Genomic DNA, 22,145 nt, shown 5'->3' with positions numbered 1-22,145 from the left:
TTTTTTAAAAGAGTTTAATTATAATATATATGTATATATATATATATATGTCTTAATATTCACATATATAATGTAATATATTAAAATAAAAAGCTTTTAGATAAAATAAAATTTTTACCATGCATGTTTATCTTTTGTGTTTTTTATCTATTGTATACGTTGATTGAAAAAATCAAAATAGTAAAATTGTATATATTAATTAAAAAAATCAAAATAAGAAAAATCAGAAGATTTATGTTCCATTTAGAATTGTTATTATAAGATATATTTTAAAATAAATTATCATCTAAAAATATATATTAGATATTAAAAACATATTTAAATTAAACTGGATTTTTATAAAATTTAACATATTTATTTTTATATTTTTAATAGTGTTAAAAAGATGGACATTTAAAATAAAATTTATAAAATTTAACATTGTAAATTATTCAATAATATGTGATGTGATAACTCAAAAATTAAGTTATAAAATGATAATTATACTTATTTATATACTCTAACACATCTTACATACAAGATAAATTCATAAGTTTGTTGAAAGATAAATTTATATTCTAGTCACGATTTTGAAATTATATAAAGAAAAAAAAATCGTGTACCTCATGTTAAAGAAAGTATATATAAAATTATTAATAAAATATAAGTTCATTAAGATAATATACATAATACTTCAAAAAAAAAACTTTTAAATTCTAATATAAAAAAATGCTGAAAATTTTGCGAGGGTTTATGACTAACTGTCGCATTGTTAAATTTGCGACGGTTTATGATTAACTGTCGCAATGTTAAACTTGCGACGGTTTATCATAAACCGTCGCAATGTTAAACAAATTTTGCGACAGTGTATGATAAACCGTCGCAATGTTAAACAAATTTTGCGACGGTTTACGATAAACCGTTGCAATGTTGAACAATTTTGCGACGGTTTTGCAAAACTGTCGTATGAAGGGTCGCAATATCAAAGCGACGACGGTTTCTAGATAACCGTCGCAATTTGTCCGTCGCAATTTATCATTTTTCTTGTAGTGTAATTACAATGGTGTAAATTTTACTAAGTATTACACCGCTCAATAACTTTATATTAAATGTGAATTTTGTAAATTCAACCGTTAAATTGAAAATCTTTTACTCTTAAATCATATATACAAAATGTTATATTAATCGAAGATGATTTCTTATAAAAAAATTAAATTTGTCAGAAAATTTATATTTTCGATGAGAAAATTTTTGTAGGAAAAGCTATATTATTGATAGAATATTTCAGACAAATTTATATTTGTCGAAAATGTAAGAACTGGTTTTAAATTTGATATGAAAATATTATGATATAATTAGATAAGATTTTAAGTTAGTATTTTATTAATGGTTGATAATTAAAAAATAAAACAAGGATAAATACATTTTTTGAATTTTATATGTTTGATTTAAGATAACTTACAAAATAACTCTTGGTAAAATTATTCCGCTCAATAATTCATGGTGTGTGTTGAATTTCATCGATCCAATTAATTGTTAAATTAAAAGTTATTAAATTTTACTAATAATTAATATAAAAAATTAATTAGATTTGGAATAAATTATTTGCTAATTAACAATATAATTGAAACATTAATTATTTTAAATTATTTAACTAAAATCTTATTGACAATTTCCTATATGATCTTAATATTTTTGTATAACTAATATCTGGTTTTAAATTTGATATGAAAATATTATATATAATTAGATAAGATTTTAAGTTAGTATTTTATTAATAGTTGATAATTAGAAGAAAAAAAACAAGGATAAATACATTTTTTTAATTTTATATATTTGATTTAAGGTAAATAAATATATTAAATTAATTAATAATTTATTTAAAATATTAAAATTTAGTTTATATGTATGTAATAAATAAATATTTATAATTTTATAAATTATATTATCATTATAAATTATAAAATTAAATAATTTAAATTATAATTTTAAATAGAAATAAGTAGATGTTAATTATAAAAGTAAGTACATATAAATAAAGAATAATTAAATATATTATTATTATTATTATTATTATTCGTAATATAAAATTATTATATATTATTATTATAGTACAAATATGAGATTGTATATTTGAGGATGACTTAAATGAATTAATTTGTACAAGTTATACTGACAACATACATATACATTTCGGTAGCTTACTCATCAGAACTTCACAGTTAAGTGTGCTTGACCTGGAGTAGTACTGGGATGGGTGACTTTCTGGAAAGTTTCCCAAAAATTGTACAAGTAAGGATAAAATACGGTAAACAGTGAAATAATGTAAAATAGAACCCTTGAGAGGCTAAATATGAGAGTTGTTACATTAATAAATTTATTGAAATAAAAAAAATTATAATTTCTGACGAAAAATTTCGTCGAAAAATTTCGTCAGAAATTTCCGACGAATTTTTCTGTCGAAAATTTCTGAAGGAATTTTTCGATGGATATTAATTCTTGACGGAATTTTTCATCAGAAATTTCCAACAGAATTTTCCAACAGAAAATTTTATCGGAAATTTCAGTCAAAAAAATTATTTTTGACAGATTTTTTTTTTCCGATGCCACTTTTTATGACGGATTGAAATCCGTCAGAAAAAAAATCCGTCGGAAATTTACTTATTTCCGTTGAAAATCAGCATTTTTCTTGTAGTGTTATATGGGAAGAAAGTAGATGCAACACTCTATAAGCAAATTGTAGGATGTTAGATGTATCTAACTTTGACTAGGTCATATATAATGCATGTAGTTAGCCTAATTAATTGGTATATGGAGAATCCAATATAATTACACTTCTTAGCAGCTAAAAGAATGTTTAGGTACTTAAAAGAGACCATTGTTTTGGAGTGTTGTATAAAAAAAGAGAACAAAAGGGTTTGATTGGCTTTAGTGACAATGATTATGTTGGGGATGATGACAACAAACATCTAAGAAGGATAGTCATTCCCAACGATATTTGTTATTGACAAATGTTAATTGTTGTTGGTAAAAAATGTTGTCCCAACGAAAAAAATATCGTTGCATGTCACTGCAAGAACTGTTATTGCAAAAAGTTTTACAAAGACATTTAATGTCGTTGTCACTACTTATACATTAGCAACCACAATTGTCATTATACTTTGGCACAATGTTTGTTGTCATTAGTAATTTGTACTAACAATTATAGTCGTTGTTATATTTTACATATTCTAACCACTATTATTGCTACAAAAAATAACATTTCTCATCAATAAAAATTGTTAGGATAATATTAAGTCTTAATTATACTTCTTTTTAGATAGGACTTATTGAACAATTTCACTCATCCCATGCACTCTTGTAAGATAATTATTCTCTTTTTGATTCAATTTTTGTGCAGATATAGCTAACCCAATCTCATCTAACAATATCCTGATACACCTCATTTTTTGTGCAGGTATTGAGTGAAGAGTTGAAAGTTGAAGACCCATTGGATTGAAAATTAAAGGAGCTAAGGAGAAGGAGAAGAGTACCTGCACCGCGCGCAAGAATACCCACGTCGGGCGCAAGACTACTCGCGTCAGGTTTGAGCAAAATAGAGAGCCACACTCTCTGCAATTCAGAACTGCACCGGGCGTAAGAAGATGCGCCGGGCTTGCTCGAGACAGAGAGCAACCTAAACTCTTTAGAAGACATCACACTCGGCTTAAAAGTAAATGCGCTGGGCGTGTCTTGAGACAGAGAGTAACTAAACTCTGTAGAAGGCCCTGCGCCGGGCGCAAAGCATAATGCGCTGGGCGTGGTAACCCTAACCTGACTCACCCAGCTCGTATTTGATCAAGACTTTAAGGATTTTTCCCTCATTCACACATTTGGCGATGTCTAGGAGCTGAGGAAGGGATTCCCGGAGCTTGAGACTGTTCGTGTCTGGGTCTTTTCTTCGGTTCTTCCATCTCTCTTCCATCTTTATTTTTGTTTTACCCTCATTATTTTGAGCGGTTCTACCCATTATTTTGTGGGGTTAGATGTAACCAACAAAACTCTTACGTAATCTTCATGTTATTAATGATATATATATGTTGTTTTATTCCTTGTTGTGTATGTCACTAGTACAAAAGAGGTATTCCACATCGGATATTTTGAGCTTTTTACGTCAAAAAAAAAATCGACGTTAATGTGGGAGACGTAAATTTACGTCGACCTGTAAAATCGACATAAATTTACGTCGGACATCACCAAGGTTCGACGTAAAAAAGTAGTAAAAAAAAACATAAGAATGCAAGCAGAACGGCCCGTTCTCCAAGCAGAACAACCCGTTCTCCATTCAAAATGGCCCGTTCTGCTTGGAGAACGGGCCGTTCTGCTTGGAGAATAGGCCAAAAGAAAAGGCCAACGACTTATCCAAATAGAACAACCAAAAAATTGAATAGAACAGATAGCCACAATAGCAATGCGAAGCAAAAAAGTGTTAACGAAACCTTGATTCATACCTGATGAGCTGCAACAGTGTGCGAATGAGTAACAAAGAGTTCACCCCTCTGCAAAAGATAAAAAAACGATTCAGTAACAAGGGAAAGGGAGAGGGTTTACAGAGAAAAAAATGAAAAGTGATGAAGAGTGAATGCGTGTGGTGTGTCTCGCACTCTCTTATTCAATTTCGCTTCCTTTTTTTACGTCCGACCTGGTAGGGTCCAACGTAAAATGTCAAATCTACGTCGGACACAACATACATTTGACGTAGATTTGACATTTTACGTCAAACCATACCAGGTCCGATGTAAAAAAGTTTGCAAAAATTACAAAAATGTCACCGCGTCTTTTTTACGTCGGATTTTCGTATTTTTGACGTTAAAGAGGTGACGTAATATACTAGTTTTCCACTAGTGTCTTAATGCTTGCTTTGGATTGATTCTCCTTTGCTTGATATAAAGTTCATTGGGTATTGGAAAATAACCTTTTGAACTAGCTCTAAAACAAATATCTAGTGGAAAATATATCTAGGAATGGAGCTTGGTCAATTAGTAGTCTTAAACCCTAACCCGTAATACAGGTGTATGTATTGGATACTCAAGGAATTGATATTCATTACTTGCACCTAGGCTCTTGCTCTAAGGGATTAGGTTTGAGTAAACTTATGGGTTGACTAGGCAATGAATATAACAAGAGAACAAAGATTCATTAGTGTGACGTTTGGTGATATCTGGCCCCACAATCTTACAAAATCACAATACTATTTCTATCCTTTCCACATACACAATTTATATTGTAGTTTTGAAATTCCAATAGTCATAATCTAAATTTCAAATGCATGACAATCTATTAAAAATTAGAATTATTCTTTAGTCACAAATAGTCATTAAATGCTTATTTTACCTACTAGTCCCTATGGATACGATTTAAATTTACTACTTGAACGGCCGGTATACTTGCCGTGTTTGAGTTCGTTGTCAGAGTTAAAATGATTTATGATAAGAACAAAAGTTAATGTCAACGAAAATCTCAACAAATAATATAACCTTTTTTAACAATTAATATCGCTACAATTGAATATATTTTCGTAATAACTAAATTTGTTATAATAAAATATCTTTTGTTGAGAATTAAAGTTGTTACAATAAAGTGTTTTTTTCTCAATAATATCGATTAAAATTTTTCTTAATAACAAAAATCGTGGCCATAAATTACCATTTTTTAACAATATTATGCATCATTATAAAATTATATATATATATATATAAAATTTTATTTTATTAACAATTATACATTATTTTAAAAAATTAATATTAATAGACCTAATTTAATTATTTCAACTATTTAAAATTAGATCAAATTTAAATAATATTAAAGTGTGTGTATATATATATATACATCATATATCAACAAAATATATACACAACATATTATAAATGTGAATAAATCATTCATTACATGATTTAATGTCTAAAGTTTAAGTTTCAACTAAAAAGAAACTAGTTAACATATAATCAACAATACTATTTTCTACATCAATGGATTCTTCTTTTTGCACTACTCCCCCTATAATAGTTTAATCAACACACATTCACTTGCAATTTGAACATAAATATAGTTTTAGTTTGACATATTTTTCTTAAGCAAATAATCAAAAAATAAATTGAAAAGCATAGAAGTATTATCATAATTTACGTGATCCTGCTATAATATAGTCATGAAAAAAGCATTTATGCAAACATCCAAAACTCACCAAGTAACACCAACCACATATTCTCACACCAAACACATCCATATGGCATATTAAGTTGTGGTTTTCATTCAATGAACAAAATTGTATCAAATTGTTGTCACTATGATCATCCTTTCAGACATTATATATCCTCCATGACTATATTCAGGTGCCCAAAATGTTTTATCTAATTAACATGTCCCTAAACATGTAATTGAGTTCAACATTCAAAAACTAGTGAGTTAAACAAATAAAAAATTTATATATATATATATATGTATGTATATATATTGGATGTTGAATATTCAGTTTTGAAGCATTATAATAGAATATTAATGATATAAAAATCATTAATTGCTCTAAAACTTTGTCATCTTATTCATTCTTAGTTTTAAATTTTATTTTATTTACTTAATTTTAAGACAAAATGACCAATTTATATATAACATTAATATATTATTCTTCTACTTAAATCCTCATACCCTTTCTTGCAATTTCATGTCAAACATAAATTCATCTAGACATTTATAAAATACGACATTACTAACTAATAAAATCAAAATCAAATCAAGTACCTATGTTACCATCCCAAAAAACATGACATACATACACAAAAAGCTATTAATTAACTATTATTCACAAATATTTTAGTTAATTGATAATATGAAGACTAAATCATTATCCTTATATAATGTATTAGATATACATACGTACCTAATACAAGTAACATCACTTGCGATCACTTAAAACATAAAAGCTTCAATTATCATTCCTGAAAACAGAGTAATGTGTCAAAGTTATAATTAAGTAAAATATAAAAATGTATATAAAATTTTCAAAGATTAAAGTATTAAAAGAGTATTTGTATACAAGTTATTAACATTGATATATGCTAATTTATATTATCTTTAAATGTATAACACATAATCTTTCAATTGTTGTATGTAGGCAAACAATAAAATATTTAACCTCTAAATAAAGTCAAAACACTATTTCATAATAAATTATAAACAAAAACTAATGTAAAATTGAAACATTTTTATTAATAAGCATTTTAAATTAAAGAATCTTCCCAGAACTGCTTCAACTTTATCATTCGATTTAGACATATTATTGATTCTAATGGAAGATAGCCTATATAAATGTTTGAAAAGACTTAAAAATTAGTAATTAATAATTTGAATAACAAACAAACTTTTAGAAAATAAAAATTTTATAGACTTTAATTATTATTCATACTTACAAAAAAAAAATACGCATTCTAAAAAACATATCTATAATCTTGTTGTTGAACTACTTTTTCATTCTTTCTTTAAGTGTTCTTTGACTTCCTTCAATTTGTCTCTAAGTCAAAGTCCTATTTATTTGAGATTGGATTTTGTTACTCTTGGTCACGTTTTAGGAATCTTAGATTTTTCTAGTTTTATCTAGTAGTCGTGGATAAGTTAGTTGTTATTTTATTTCCTTAATTTAAGAAACAACAATTTCTTTGGATAAGTTAGTTGTTATTTTATTTCCTTAATTTAAGGAACAACAATTTCTTTGAACTGATATGTAACTGAAAGATTTCAATGAAAGTATTAGTTTTCTTGCATATTTCACAATATAAAATGTTTAATATAAAAATATTGTCTCTTTATGAACTAAAAACAAAAATTTTCTTATTTATTGATGATTTAAAAAAAATGAAATTGATAACTTTATTTTTATTTATAAATAATAAGAAGCAATTTATGATGAAATGATTTATAATTTTTTTTTTGTTTTTAGTAATTTACAAGAAGTATGTTTTTTATTTTGAATTTGCAAAATTACAGTTATATATTTATTATGTTTATAAATTTTAATCAAAATTACAATTACATATTAATTACATTTTATGAATATTTATACATATCAAGATATGTATTTGATACGTATATCAAATATGTGCATAATAGATGCTCAACTACGCTGCCAACAACGACATCCTCGTCATCAAAGCCAATGACATACATTACTTTCATGTTTGAACTCCTAGTGTGTTTCTTTTCTCTCTCTCACTTCAACATTTCTTGATTAAGAATTATGTGTGTTATAGCGCAAGACAAAATTTCTGAATTTAAGATGAACATGATAGACATAGATAATAAGTACTTGGATAACAACTAGGAGTACCTTGCCATAGTTAAGATGCCTTTTGCTAAATTTTCAGGAATTTGTTGAGATCTCCTCGATACCTCTATTTGGGATGCTAGTTTGTCTGTTTTCCTTTACTTAAATTTTCTTTTCGGCTTTTAAATGCTTCTTTGACTTTGCGAATTTGTCATGTGTGTTGTTGTTGTAGTTACCATTTCGATTGCAAAAGAAAGTGTCAAAAAGGGTGAAATTAATAGAGTTGGTGATGGTTAGTTTCTTTGTTTTGATAGTTATATGGTTGTTAGATTCTTTCATGTGAGTTTCAATAAATAATTATTTGGGCGGGCTTACTCTAATGGTACACAAAATTTGTTTTATTTTTAAATAAAATAATTTAATGTAAAATTCACATCCGCCACATTTAATCAGACAAAAAAAAAACTCATCAATTAAGCAAGTATGCCTCTTTTGTTTAAATAAGATAGTAATTGCCATTAATTTTACTCGAATGTGTAAGATAAACAAATAACAGATCCCCAAATAAAGATTTTATAATTGTAAAAGTATAGAGATTTTGTGAGAACATGTTGGGTGACCTACTGAAATGCCACTTTTGCATTAGAAGAAGCCCATGAAAATCCCATCATTTGTGACCTTATTTTTTGTCGCCTAAGAGTATCTCTCGCATTGCAATGTCCTGTGTATAATACCATTTCTTCTAAGGCCTTCCCATGCTTGAGCAGAAATTTTGCTAGTGCTACTTCATTCTCATAATCAAGAAACCCGTGAATGTTCACCACTTTCAAGTGTTGTAGAAAAGACTCGAGAGTTCTGATCTGAGACTCCCAATATTGCTCTCCCTCAGTGATAGTCATGTCCCATAAGTCTCTATTCCATTCCTGAAGGATGAAGGAAGAATCAAACTTTGATAAAGTGCAATGCTTTGAATGAATGAACAAACTTAAAATAACAATATACGGTAATATAGCTTACTTTTCTTTCAATCCTGTACTCGTGAATGATCTTCAGAATCAGAGTGTTGAGAATGGGGGAGCTCTTGAATAGGCATGTCAATCCCGGAACATTACTTTTGTTGAAACCAGTATGCAACTCTAAATATTTAAGATTATAAAATGGCTGAATGAGAAGGTGATTATTTGATAGAATCTGCAACCAAAGAAAGGGAGGGAAAGGTTGTAAATCTATTTTCACTTCGAAAAAGGAAAATTCAAAACCAAGGAAATTATTGTGATGTATATCAGATCATCCGCACAAATTTATAATGAATTTTGGATTCTGCTCATCAAATATGACCCATCTCTCATAATCATGAGAGGAAAAAATAGAGAGAATCTGTTGATACTATATGCATATATATCAAATTACAAGTTAGAATATACAATTTTAAAAACTAGAAAAACTAAAACAATGAGGAATTTAGTAATTTGTATAAAATTTTATCTTCATATTTTAGTACCTTCTTTATATATATATAAAGACTAGAAAAACATTAATGCTAGCTAACTTCAATCAGTAAATGATTAATATAATGTAATAAATTAAATAAAAATCTATAAAATAAAGAAAGAATAGAATAGTACCATGAGTATATATTTTTATGTTATTTTTGAATAAAAATCAAAATTTTATATCTTAATATCTTTCACTAAAATGAAACCCTACTTCTCATTGAAGAGTGGTACTAAAAACACTAAAGAGCTTTATTTGGAGGATTATCTTTGTTTTGGAGGCTATGGATGCAAGGGTCACTACAAGAAAATTGCCGTATAGCGACACACACCCTATAGTGACACAATACGTGTCACTAAAAATTACTTTTACCCACACAATAAATGTAATATATGTTGGTATATTGTTAAAGAGTGTAGGTATAGACTATAGTGACACACAAAATATGTTGTTAAATCTCATTCAAAATCAACACTAAAATTGTATGTAGCTATATGTCAAATAGGTATATACCTACATATATTATACCTATAGTGACACTTTTTGTATGTCATTATATGGAACATTTTTTGTAGTGGGTTTTCAGTCGATGTCATTTTCCCTTGTATTCTTATAATGGCTTTGTATCAAACTTTTTTTTCAGTATTTTCCTAAGAGCATTATCTCACACATTTTTTGGGTTCTAAGATTTTTTTTTACACTGCAGTGGAGACTTAGATACATTTTTCTCACTTTAAGCTTTTATATGATAAACAACTGTATTTAAGTTTTCAGTTAATTAATTCTATTAGTACAAATAAATTTATATTCTTAATCAATTAGAAATCAATTTTGATGTAATTTTTAGGATAATTATTATTATAGTCAACAAACATAACTTATCAGTGCATTTTTTTTCTCGTAAGTTTTATGGTCACGAAAGTATATCAAAACATTTCAAATTCATTTTATTATTTAATACCTTTTATAAAATGTTAAGAGATTAATAAAAAAATTCTACAAGAGAATATAATATTACTAGCTTGTTGGTGATATGTAGGGGTGATATCAGAATCTAAAAACTCAAGGGATTATGGCATATAATGAGTTGTAAATATTGCACTTGTGGAAAAAAAGTTGAGCATAAAGAAGATAAACAAAATATTTATTTTCTTTCTTGCACAATGCAATAGCTTTTTCCATATATGCATGCATTGATTTATAGATAGATGAGTGACAAACTATAAAAAAGAGTTGCAATTAGATCAGTAATAATACCAAATATTAAATTCAACGTTACTCTTCCACAAGACATTCAACATTTCTAGAACAAGACAACACAGTATTGGAAAGTTTCATATTTGATTGTGAACCATTTCTATAGAGAACACATTCCTAAGGAAATCACTAAGTTTACCTCAATAGTTTGCCTTTCAAGAGACAAGGAACGTGCATGAGACAGTCCAGACAAGAAATCAACGGCACTTTGAAGCTTACCCGAAGTATTATCTCTAGTCAATATAAAGAAACCAACGGTGACCTCATCCAACAAATTCGAATGCTCAAAAATTGTCATGTCAGTGACTGCATTATGTTGCCATGACAATTGCTCAAGCTTGGGTGCATTGATCTTTACCCAACTCTTGTCACTATAGCCATCAAAACACTTCACCAATTTTATTCTTTCAAGCTTTGCACATGAGATATCCAAACCCTCTAGCTCATAACATTTCTCTAAGTTCAAATCTTCAAGAGCCCTACACCCAACATGAAGATATTTTAACCCAAAGCACGCATCAAGATTCAAAGTTTTAAGGAGAGGGAAGGATGATTTAGAGAACAAATCAGGGAGAGAAGGTTGATTATTCAAAATGACTAGGGAAAGAGACAAGGATTGGAGAGATTGGAACCCGTGTCTCATAACTGATGATGGAGGCAAACGAAAACCCGATTTTAGTTTCAAAACCCTTAAAGATTCACTCCCAATAACACATCTAGGAAAATTGAAGTAATCATCTGTACACACTGTGGCTGCTTCAATATCAAGTTCTCTAACGTTATGCCTAATGGCCCTACGAATCAAACTATTTAATCGCGAAAAACTCAAACGCGCACGAAAACAAAGAAACCTAATATCTGAGTGCTTGTCACGAATAGAGAGAACTTGGTTGATGAAATCCATTCGTGATGAATCCAAAGGTTGTCTAGGCTTTTCAAACTCCAAAAGTTTAACGTTTTTTGAAGAGATTTCAAACGGGTTAAGGGTTCTAAAGTCAAGGTCGGGAAAAGTGGACCAAAGAAATTTCCATCTCTTAGAAAGAATGCTCATTTGAGCAACACATTTTATGGGAAGTAGGAAAAGAATATGATGAAGAACTGCATCAGGGAGATCACTGATTCGATCCGTGGCTGCTTTAGCGTCGTTCTCTACTATTTGAGCCATCTTCTTGCGTTTTGCGGATCTTGTTTCCATTGCATCATCTCCCTGTGCTTGCTTCTTTAGTTATATGATGATATCGATTTTTCTGTGCCTGTGTTAGTATAGGATCTTTGTTGTTAATCAGATTTTGAACTTTTCAAAAGTAAACACAGGTAAATAGGAGAGTTTGTTTTAGATTTGAGACATTATTCTGTTATTAAAAAAAGTCTAAAGACTCGGATCTAACCTCATTTTAACAAAGGCAATTGTAAAATATATATACCCAACTAATTATTAAATATATATACCCCTCTCTTTCATTTTTCTTTTGTTAATAATTTTACTTAATTACCCTCATTGCCTCACCTATTGTCTTGACGCATTGAGTTCCATTTATGGCAACAATCATCGTCAATTTTTATTCATTCGTACCATCATGAATTTTCTTCTTGTTGAATGATTCTTTATATGTTTTCCTTCATATTACCTAGAACCATGGTGTGTACTGATTTCTACAGGGAAAGCAACAATTTAAATGGAGCAAGAAACAAAACTTACAACTTATTGGCATAGTTTTTGGATGAGACCTCTTTTTAAGTATATAATGTTATGTGATTTTAATGTTAGAAGTCACTGTCTTTCTTTTGCATGTATTAATTCAGAGAGCCAAAGATATATTGTATATCTGAATTGAATTATTGCTTTCTTCCTTATAAATTAACCAATAATTTTTTTTTCTCTTTTCACTTTCTTCTCCTTCAACCCAATCTCCTCCTTTGCCTGAAAACCTTTTTATAAAGATCATTGTGCTTCCATAGTTCTACACTCAACTCCCACCACCAAACTCAGGTTACAACTGGGGACGGAGTCAGAGTTGTTTGGCAAGGGCCAAAATTACTTTGCCAGAATTGCAAAACTTAAAATTATCTAATAAAAATACAAGTATCAAATTTTATTTGAAATATTTATAATTATATATTCCAAAATATTAATTACATTGGTAGTATATCAAACATTAATAAAAAAATATTTATAGGAAAGATAAAAATATTTTTTAAAATCCAATATTACAAATATTAATTATCAATTCACATGCTGTAAAATATTTTTAATAAATTTATAATAAAATTCGACGTTTTTGTTTTTATATTTATTTAAAAAATAAGTCCTATTAATTATTCTTTCCAACAATAAAAGAAAAAACTAACAAGGTCATTTAATTGTAAATACAATTATTTATAGTCTTAAAAATATTAATGATAACATATGATGAAAGAAAAATATTAAAGTATAAAATGTATTCAAATATCATATCTAAAAGAAGAAAAAAATAAAATTATATCACTAAAAAAATTGTCATGCAATACATTCATCTTATAATCTTATAATAATATACAATATTTATTATTAAAATTATTTTTACTTAAATTATAAACATAATATATGTTAATATATTTCTAAAAAAATATAAATATAAATTATAATAAAAAATAATATATATAATTAAATTTCATTCATTAAAATTATAAATAATTATATATCAAATAGATTTATGTTTACATATATTATATTTTTATAACATTTTTTATATATATTATTATATGTAATATTTTTTAATGTATTCGTAATATTACTATTATAAATTGCACGCTATCGAGAATCAAAACTATAAAAGACAATGCCCAGTTGTTTTCGTGAATAAAAAAATAATCCAAAAACTTGTAATTTTTTTCATAAGAAGTATTCTCATTCAATACAAAGAGCAATATAAGAGTTTAATAAGTATTCATTATAACACACATATAAACATATAAGGATAATCTATTTTTGTGTGTATAAACTTTTGAATTATTTTACACTTATAATTACTTTCAAATTATTATCTCTTACTATTTTTTTATTTAATTTATGTTTTCTCCTTTTTTTTTCCGACAAATCTCTAACTAATAATCTATCTCATTATCTCTTTCTTATTTTGTTTAAGAGTTAATAATCATATGTAAACTTATACTGACAACCAATTATATCTCTTAATTATGTCATATTAATGTAAACATATTTACTATGACACAATTAAGAGATATAATTGATTGTGAGTGTAAAAAAAATCTTACACTGACAGTCTCTTTGATTAAATACATAACTACCTCTCCCCACTAATATATTCAATAAACATAAATTAAAATAAAAATATCTAAAACATCTTAAAAAAATTAAATATTTGAATTCTAGTGCTGTGGAGTGTAGATGCATAAAATATATATATCGGTATTTGTATTTAATATAGAGCGAAAAGAAAAGAAAAGAAAAAGGTGAAATGATGGAAACGTAGAGTGAAGCTAAGAAGATGAGATCCGAGAAGAGGAGATCATGGAGAAGGGATGAAGCGGGCGAAGAAGAGAGAGTAAAGATGGACACAGAAATAGACAAATTCCTAAAGAGGCTATCGTGCGCAGCGATCGTAGTGGCTTCTCTCACACTCCTCTTCCTCTTCCTCCGCACGCCCGACACGTGCGTCCCCCACCGCCAACTCCGCTTCCCCGGCTCCACCTGCGACTTCTCCACGCGCCTCCACGTCCCCGCCCACAAGCGCGCCCTCCGCCTCCGCTCCACGCGCCTCTGGGCGGCCAAGGTCCGCTCCTTCTCCCTCCTCTTCCGCGACCTCCCCCTCCTCCGCAACCACTCCCGCGTCCTCTGCGTCTCCGCCGGCGCCGGCCACGAGGCCGACGCCCTCTCCGCCCTCGGCGTCCACGACGTCACCGCCGTCGAGATCCTCGACTCGCCGCCGCTCGTCGCCCGCGCCGACCCCCACAACCTCCCCTTCTTCGACGCCGCCTTCGACCTCGCCTTCACCGCGCGCTTCGACGAGGCGCTCTTCCCCGCGCGCTTCGCCGCCGAGATGGAGCGCGTCGTCCGCCCCGGCGGCGCCTGCTTCGTACTCGTCGCGGAGTGCTCCGCCGACGAGGCCGACGAGGTCGTTCAGCTCTTCAGGAATTCGAAGCTTGTTTGGTCGCATAATGTTTCCTTGAGTGGAATCCGAATGACCGGTATTCTTATGAGAACTAGACTGAATTCTTCTTGATTTCATTCGTTCCTGCTAATTCTTATTTTTTCATTTATTTTTTGTGTATGTATATTTGTTAGAGTGTAATTTTGTTATGTTATTAGTGTAAAGAATTTTACATCATTAACTAATTTGCTATCCTACATGTGAGTTCATGATTAGGTAAATCGTTTATGCTGTGAACGTATTCTAATTGAATTCTATTTGTTACTTGATTTCATGTGTGCACTAGATAAAGTTTTAGTGAATTTGGGTTATGTTCACTGTTGCATCATCTGAATCCAATTTTGTTTTATATAAAGTTTTGTTATGTGAATTATTGTTGTAGCTCATCATTGAACTATGTTAAAATTTTGTTATTTTAATTTTAATATAGAAACTTGGATGTCTGAGAATCTGTGACCTTTAGGATCTCTAGAAGCATAGTAGTTGATCTTGATGAGGTAGTGTAACTGGAGATAAAAGTTTGAGAGATGATCTAGGTCAATGTTATGTAAGCAACTTGTAAAGACCTTCACTTATTCTTATTGGGACTGTTTTTGGACATTAATTTATATTAGTTTCTTTTACAGAGTTATAAGAATGATTTTATTTAGTTCTTTCCGTTATTATTATTATTTTTTTTACCAAGTTGTAGATTTGTATTATATGGCATTTGGGAACTTGACTTGGAACAAAAATTGAGATACTGATATTACTGTGCGTTTTTTACTTCTTCCTTCAATAGTTACAGCATATGAATGGCTGATGCACCATACCCAATTCTAATTGTTCTGGTTATTTAGGCACTTACTGTAACGATTTGGTCTGATCCTGTCAGAGAGGATCAGAGAAAAAGGTTAAATGAGAAGGGTATATTTTCATTTCATTTGACTTGCTTGTAAAGAAATACAAAGGAGCCTTTTATAGAAGCTACCTCCTGCTGGTACAGCTGTCAAGAGATGATTACAAAATAACAAACCATAACAAAATAGGACAGGTGGCAACTAGAATATTCTAATGAAATAACAGAATGATAAAAGACAAAAGAAGAGTAATATTTTCCATATTACTCTCTAACACCCCCCTACAAACTCAAGGTGGAGGTTTGTTAGAAAAACTCTTCACATTGAGTTTGTCCTGAAGAAATTGAAATCTGGATGGAGAAAGAGACTTGGTCAATACATCTGCCCATTGATCCAAAGCTAGAATGTGGTAAACCAAAAGCTGCTGGGATAGAACTTGCTCTCGAACAAAAAAGACATCGATTTCCATGTGTTTAGTGCGACTATGAAAAACGGGATTTTGAGCAATAGCTACTGCACTTTGGTTATCACAGAGGAGAACAGGAGTGGAAAAAGGAACCTGAAGTTCCTGTAACAGAGCCTTAATCCAGGTTAATTCAGCAGAGGTGTGAGCTATACTGCAGTATTCAGCCTCAGTGCTGGATCGAGCTGTAACTTGCTACTTTCTGGACCACCAAGAAATCAAATTAGGTCCTAAATAGATAGCAGAACCAGAGGTAGATTTTCTGTCATCAATATCAGATGCCCAATCAGAATCACACATAGCTGTAATGGAAAAAGGTTTGCCAAGAACAGCAGATTTCATGTGAAAACTATGAGAAAGAGTACCCTTAAGATATCTGAGGATTCTTTTCACAGCCACCCGGTGAGAATCCAAGGGATTGGCCATGAATTGGCAAACTTTGTTGACTGCAAAACTTATTTCAGGTCTTGTGAGAGTAGCATATTGCAAAGCACCAACTACGGACCTATAAAGTGTTGGATCGTGAAACAAATCAGCACCTGACTTGGATAATTTGCAGCCAGAGAGCATAGGAGAAGAAATTGGATGAGCTTCAGCCATTGAGGTTTTCTGTAAAAGATCTCGAATGTACTTGCTTTGAGTCATGAGAAGGGACTTGTCAGGTAAATGTTTGATCTCAATGCCCAAGAAATAGTCTAATTGGCCTAGCTGTTTTAATGAAAATGTGGAATTAAGTTGATCAGTAATCTGCTGAATAAATTGAGAAGAGCTGCCAGTAATGATAATATCATCCACGTAGACTAGAAGAAAGATAATCTGATCTTGATGCTTGTACATGAACAAAGAAGGATCACATTTACTAGCCTGAAAACCAAATTGAAGAAGAGTGAACTTAAGTCTGTCAAACCACTGCCTGGGAGCCTGTTTAAGACCATAGAGAGCCTTGTTGAGCTTACAAACAAGAGACTTATCTTCAACTTCAAATCCAGGGGGCTGCACCATGTAAACTGTTTCTTCCAAGATGCCATTAAGAAAAGCATTATTCACATCCAATTGAAATAAATGCCAATTATAAGTAAGAGCAAGAGTAATGATAATGCGAATGGTGATAGGTTTAATAACAGGAGAAAATGTCTCATGAAAATCAAAACCATGAACTTGATGAAACCCCTTTGCTACCAAACGAGCTTTAAACTTGTTGATAGACCCATCTGCATTTTCTTTGACCCGAAATACCCATTTACACCCAACAGCCTGTCTGTGAGAGGGTAAGGGAACTAAATCCCATGTATGATTTTGCAAAAGAGCAGAGTATTCTTGCTTCATGGCAGAAAACCAATCTGGATCACTTAGAGCCTGTTTGACATTTTTCGGTTCACTATGAGCCAAAAATAAAGAAGGAGGCATCTTCGGTTTATAAATCCCAGACTTGGACCTGGTTTGCATAGAATGATTATTAATAGTTCTGGAAACAGTATTGGTGGGAGTAGAAGACACAGGGGATGAAGGAGTGGAATTGAACTGTGACACAGTGGGTGACACAGATAAAATATTATCTTGACCACTATGATTACTAGTCTCTGAAACAGGAATAAAAGGTAGAGAGGATGCAGTAGTATGAGAACATGGAGGAGACAGATCTGGATTGAGAGTGAAGTATTGAGAAGGGGAGGGTACTGGAGTGGAAGTGTGCTGGAAAAGATCAAGGTAAGGAAACCTTGTTTCATTAAAAATCACATCCTTTGAAATGTAAATTTTTCCTGAAGCAGACAGACACTTATAGCCCTTGTGAGAATTTGAATACCCTAGAAACACACATTCCTAGGATCTGAAATCAAGTTTATGAGTAGTATAAGGTCTTAAGAAAGGGAAGCAGGCACATCCAAAGGTCTTTAAAAATTTGTAATCTGGTGTTTGTTTGAACAAAACAGTGAAAGGAATGTCAAAATTCAATGAGGCAGTGGGCAACCTATTAATTAGGTAAACTGCAGTTGAAAAAGCATAATCCCAAACAGTAAGAGGTAAGGAAGCATGATGAAGTAGGGTAATGCCAATGTCAACAATGTGTCTATGTTTCCTTTCCACTACACCATTTTGATGATGTGTGTGAGGGCAAATTAATCTATGAGTGATACCATGAGTTGCAAGAAAGGCAGTAAAGGATCTGTATTCCCCTCCCCAGTCAGATTGGATGCTTTTGATTTTGGTATTTAACTGAAGTTCAACCATAGCTTTAAATTGTTGAAAGACAGATAAAGTGTCAGATTTTGATTTCAAAGGATAGATCCATGTAAATTTAGAGAAAGCATCAATGAAGGAAACATAGTAAACATAACCAGAATGTGAGACAACATGAGATGGTCCCCATAAATCAGTAAAAATTAAATCTAAGGGAGCAGAGTAAACAGATTCAGAAACAAGAGAAGGAAGTCTATGAGACTTCCCTACACAACACGAAGAACAAAACTCAGAAACATTTCTATTAGATGGAGCAATATTACAATGATTAAGAACAAGTTTAAGAACATGAGAATTGGGGTGACCAAGCCTAATATGCCACAAAGTGTGAGAACTAGGAGTCAGAGATACATCAGAAAATTTATTTGCTGTAGTGGAATTAGAAACTGCATTGGGACAAGCAGACACAGCAGGATCAACAGATGATGCCATTGAAGAGGACACCAACACAGAGGGGCCTTGAAGCTCTAAATTTGAGAAGGAATAAAGTCCATCAGAACCAACTACTCCTTGAAGTAAGATTTCATTGATCACCTGAGATTTCACAAAACAACAATGATAGTGAAATTCAAAGTACACTAAATTGTCTTTGGCAAATTTACTGACACTTAACAAATTTTTTGTGATGGAGGGAACATGAAGAAGATCGTTCAATTTAAAGCAAAAATTGGATTTAATAGGAGACAAGAAGGAGGAGAAACCAGAACCATTAATATGCAAACCTTGACCATTTCCAATGAAAATTTGGTCTGGGCCATCAAAGTGACCAAGCTGATGTACATTCCGAGGCTCACCAGTGACATGGAAGGAAGCACCGGAATCAGGGATCCAAGTAGAGTTGACAGCACCTTGAGAAGAAGTATTAGCTAGCATAGCACTGGGAGTGACTGAGTTGACATTAGTGTCTTGACTGGGTTGCTTGGAGGTGGGATTCACCCAAGTATTAGAGGTTTTGGTGATGGATGGAGAGGGATTGAACTGCACAGGTTGCAGAGTCAAAGGATCATATAGAACCAAAGAGTCATGAGGTTGATAATTTGCATCAGCTCTATAAAAGCAAATATTGGCGGTATGACCATATTTTAAGCAAATCTGACATTGAAAGTTTGCAAAACGTCCTCCACGACCTCTGCCAGAACTACCTCCACGACGACCACTATTGCCACCGCCACGATTTACACTGCCTCGAGCATACCCATGAGTGTAATTAATAGAAGGAGAGAAGGATTGTTTGCGAAATCTATTGCTGCGAGATTTATGCGCAAGAAGAAGAGCTTCAACCTCAGCAATTGGAGGAGTAGCAAACTTACTTTCAATAACAGAAACCACCGGGGCATAATCTTGTGGTAAACCTTCTAAAATCGCATCAACATATTTGTCAAGAGGAACAGGATGTCCTACGCCAGCAAGTTCGTCAGCAATGTTCTTGATCTGAGACAAGAACTCGTGCATTGTTTTACCATCAAGAGAAGTAGTACGAAGATCAGTACGGAGTTGACGGGCGCATGCCTTCGTTTGCGTGTGAAAATATTCATGAATCTTTTCCCAGACTTGATAGGAGTGAACGGAGCCAATGACACGAGAGAGAATTGATTTTGACAAAGTTGGTTGAAGCCAGGTCAACAACATCTGATCCTGAACATCCCAAGCTTCGTACTCAGGATTGACCTTGTCAATGGCACGATCATCATCATTTAGATAGCGGGAGGGAATCAAAGGATTAACGACGAACCGTTGAAGCTTATGCGACTTGAGAACAGGTTCGATTTGTTGTTGCCAGTGAAGATAATTTGAATCATCAAGTTTCTCAGCGATGGCGGTTGAAAAATATTGGGGTGCGGAAGGGTGGAGATTAACGATTGCCATAGAAGGAAAAGAAAAGAATTAGGGTTTTGCTGTAAAGCTGTTGGCTGTGGATACCATGTCAGAGAGGATCAGAGAAAAAGGTTAAATTAGAAGGGTATATTTTCATTTCATTTGACTTGCTTGTAAAGAAATACAAAGGAGCCTTTTATAGAAGCTACCTCCTGCTGGTACAGCTGTCAAGAGATGATTACAAAATAACAAACCATAACAAAATAGGACAGGTGGCAACTAGAATATTCTAATGAAATAACAGAATGATAAAAGACAAAAGAAGAGTAATATTTTCCATATTACTCTCTAACAGATCCTAATTGGTTTGAGATGATTTAAATTTTCTCTCCAGCAATTGGGTTATGAGCTTCTGGTGTGACCTTGTTTAATGTGATGCGAGTGATAAACTCCTTTTATTGGATAATGTATTTTTTGAGATGGTGGTAACTGCGACAACATTTACTTGTGTGTCGTACTAGAATACACTAGAATAAAATGATGATTCAATCAATCTATTTTCAGAGCACAGTATGTTAGTAGGAGTGAACCACCAGCACTTCTCAAGAAATACCGAGTAAATTGAGATGTGTTTGGCGTGGATCGATACCAAGTTATCCATTACACGACTACTATTTGGTACCCAGGTTTTGTTGCAAGAATGACAGAGAGTAACACATTTCTATTTTTTCAAAGAAACAAATTTCTATTTTTTCAAAGAAACAACTAGCAAGCAGTTTGCATTTGACAGAATATAGGAGGATGAGTGTGAAAAATAACCAATCAATACCTTTCGTTTTTGTTTTTTGTATTTGTTAGTTTCGTAGCTATCAGCATTTTCCTACCCATTATTTGGTGCTCATTGCTTTTGTGATTATGAAAGTGGCAAGTAGGCTAGGTTTCATGCTTGAGGACAATCCGGATGAGCCTCGTTAAGATAAACTTTTATTTATACGACATGAATGTAGGAAGTGTATAAAAATCTGGACATCATGGTTCTATTTTAATAAACTTCTGTAGATTTTGCCAAAAAAATCCTGAATTCATACACTAATCGCCAGCCACTCCTGAAATGAAGCAAAGCTACCTTTATGTCTGAAATCTGAATATATATGCAAACCATTGACCTGTCTCATGTAGTTGCAACATTACTAGCTCAGCCATCTTAAGCTCTAGAAAATCTCGAAAGACGAATTATCAGAAATTCAAATTCAGGAGCCTCAACATCCACCCCCTTAATGACCTCCCTAATCCCTCTGCATCAATTCTAAAAACCCCATCAATGTTCATTGTCCTTAATAAGTCCTTACCGGTAGAATACGAGTTTCTCGTAAATAAATCTCTGTTGTATGTGAAACCTCAGTACCTCACATTCACATAGTACAACCTCACAGTTTTAGGTTGTGTTTGTATTATCATTCCATTAGAGCATCTCCAATAGGGTATCTAATAAGCTCTCCATCTTGGTATCTTATCTTATTTTTAGTGGGCTTTACAAGTCACATAGTATCTAAGCAAGTCATAAGTAATTTCTACACATTTTATTCCAATGGCTTATCTTATAAGCAATCTTT

At 31.7% G+C, this 22,145-nt stretch overlaps 3 protein-coding genes across 4 annotated transcripts; 1 reads left to right on the top strand and 2 right to left on the bottom strand.

Moving 5' to 3' along the window:
• Positions 1 to 8,736: 8,736 nt before the first annotated feature.
• On the bottom strand, positions 8,737 to 12,368 carry LOC109812754 (Protein with RNI-like/FBD-like domain). Of its 2 annotated transcripts, XM_029274270.2 has the most exons (4): positions 11,878 to 12,368; positions 11,166 to 11,505; positions 9,293 to 9,466; positions 8,737 to 9,198 (listed from the first exon to the last, which is right to left on the bottom strand). In XM_029274270.2, exons 1-4 carry the CDS (start codon positions 12,219 to 12,221, stop codon positions 8,896 to 8,898), a joined length of 1,161 nt encoding a protein of 386 aa, XP_029130103.1. In that variant the 5' UTR covers positions 12,222 to 12,368; the 3' UTR covers positions 8,737 to 8,895. The 2 variants fall into 2 exon arrangements, with proteins under 2 accessions (XP_029130103.1, XP_020232379.1); XM_020376790.3 differs by having other exon boundaries at positions 8,740 to 9,198; positions 11,166 to 12,364.
• A 2,074-nt stretch (positions 12,369 to 14,442) lies between these two features.
• Positions 14,443 to 15,446, top strand: LOC109812775 (uncharacterized). Its single transcript, XM_020376824.3, has one exon. The coding sequence runs from the start codon at positions 14,515 to 14,517 to the stop codon at positions 15,247 to 15,249; it is 735 nt and encodes a 244-aa protein (XP_020232413.1). The 5' UTR covers positions 14,443 to 14,514; the 3' UTR covers positions 15,250 to 15,446.
• Positions 15,447 to 19,107: 3,661 nt separating this feature from the next.
• On the bottom strand, positions 19,108 to 20,875 carry LOC145950643 (uncharacterized). The gene is made up of 2 exons (XM_083062006.1): positions 19,440 to 20,875; positions 19,108 to 19,251 (listed from the first exon to the last, which is right to left on the bottom strand). Exons 1-2 carry the CDS (start codon positions 20,581 to 20,583, stop codon positions 19,241 to 19,243), a joined length of 1,155 nt encoding a protein of 384 aa, XP_082918132.1. The 5' UTR covers positions 20,584 to 20,875; the 3' UTR covers positions 19,108 to 19,240.
• Between the last annotated feature and the right edge of the window lie 1,270 nt (positions 20,876 to 22,145).

This window comes from Cajanus cajan, chromosome 8 (genome assembly GCF_000230855.2).
Source record: "Cajanus cajan strain Asha chromosome 8, NIPB_CcT2T_4, whole genome shotgun sequence".
NCBI classification, from domain to species: domain Eukaryota; kingdom Viridiplantae; phylum Streptophyta; class Magnoliopsida; order Fabales; family Fabaceae; genus Cajanus; species Cajanus cajan.
The sequence above is the reverse complement of the archived record's forward strand: the minus strand, read 5'-3'. Positions and strand labels throughout refer to the sequence as shown.

Bases quoted from the DNA above. Each gene is read 5' to 3' on its own strand.
- LOC109812754 (XM_020376790.3), bottom strand. From the start codon at position 12,221: ATGGAAACAAGATCCGCAAAACGCAAGAAGATGGCTCAAATAGTAGAG. The intron at 9,467-11,165 runs GTAAACTTAGTG...CTTTGGTTGCAG, and splicing joins TTGAAAGGCAAACTATTGAG to ATTCTATCAAATAATCACCT. The intron at 9,199-9,292 runs GTAAGCTATATT...TTCATCCTTCAG, and splicing joins AGTACAGGATTGAAAGAAAA to GAATGGAATAGAGACTTATG.
- LOC109812775 (XM_020376824.3), top strand. From the start codon at position 14,515: ATGAGATCCGAGAAGAGGAGATCATGGAGAAGGGATGAAGCGGGCGAA.
- LOC145950643 (XM_083062006.1), bottom strand. From the start codon at position 20,583: ATGGCAATCGTTAATCTCCACCCTTCCGCACCCCAATATTTTTCAACC.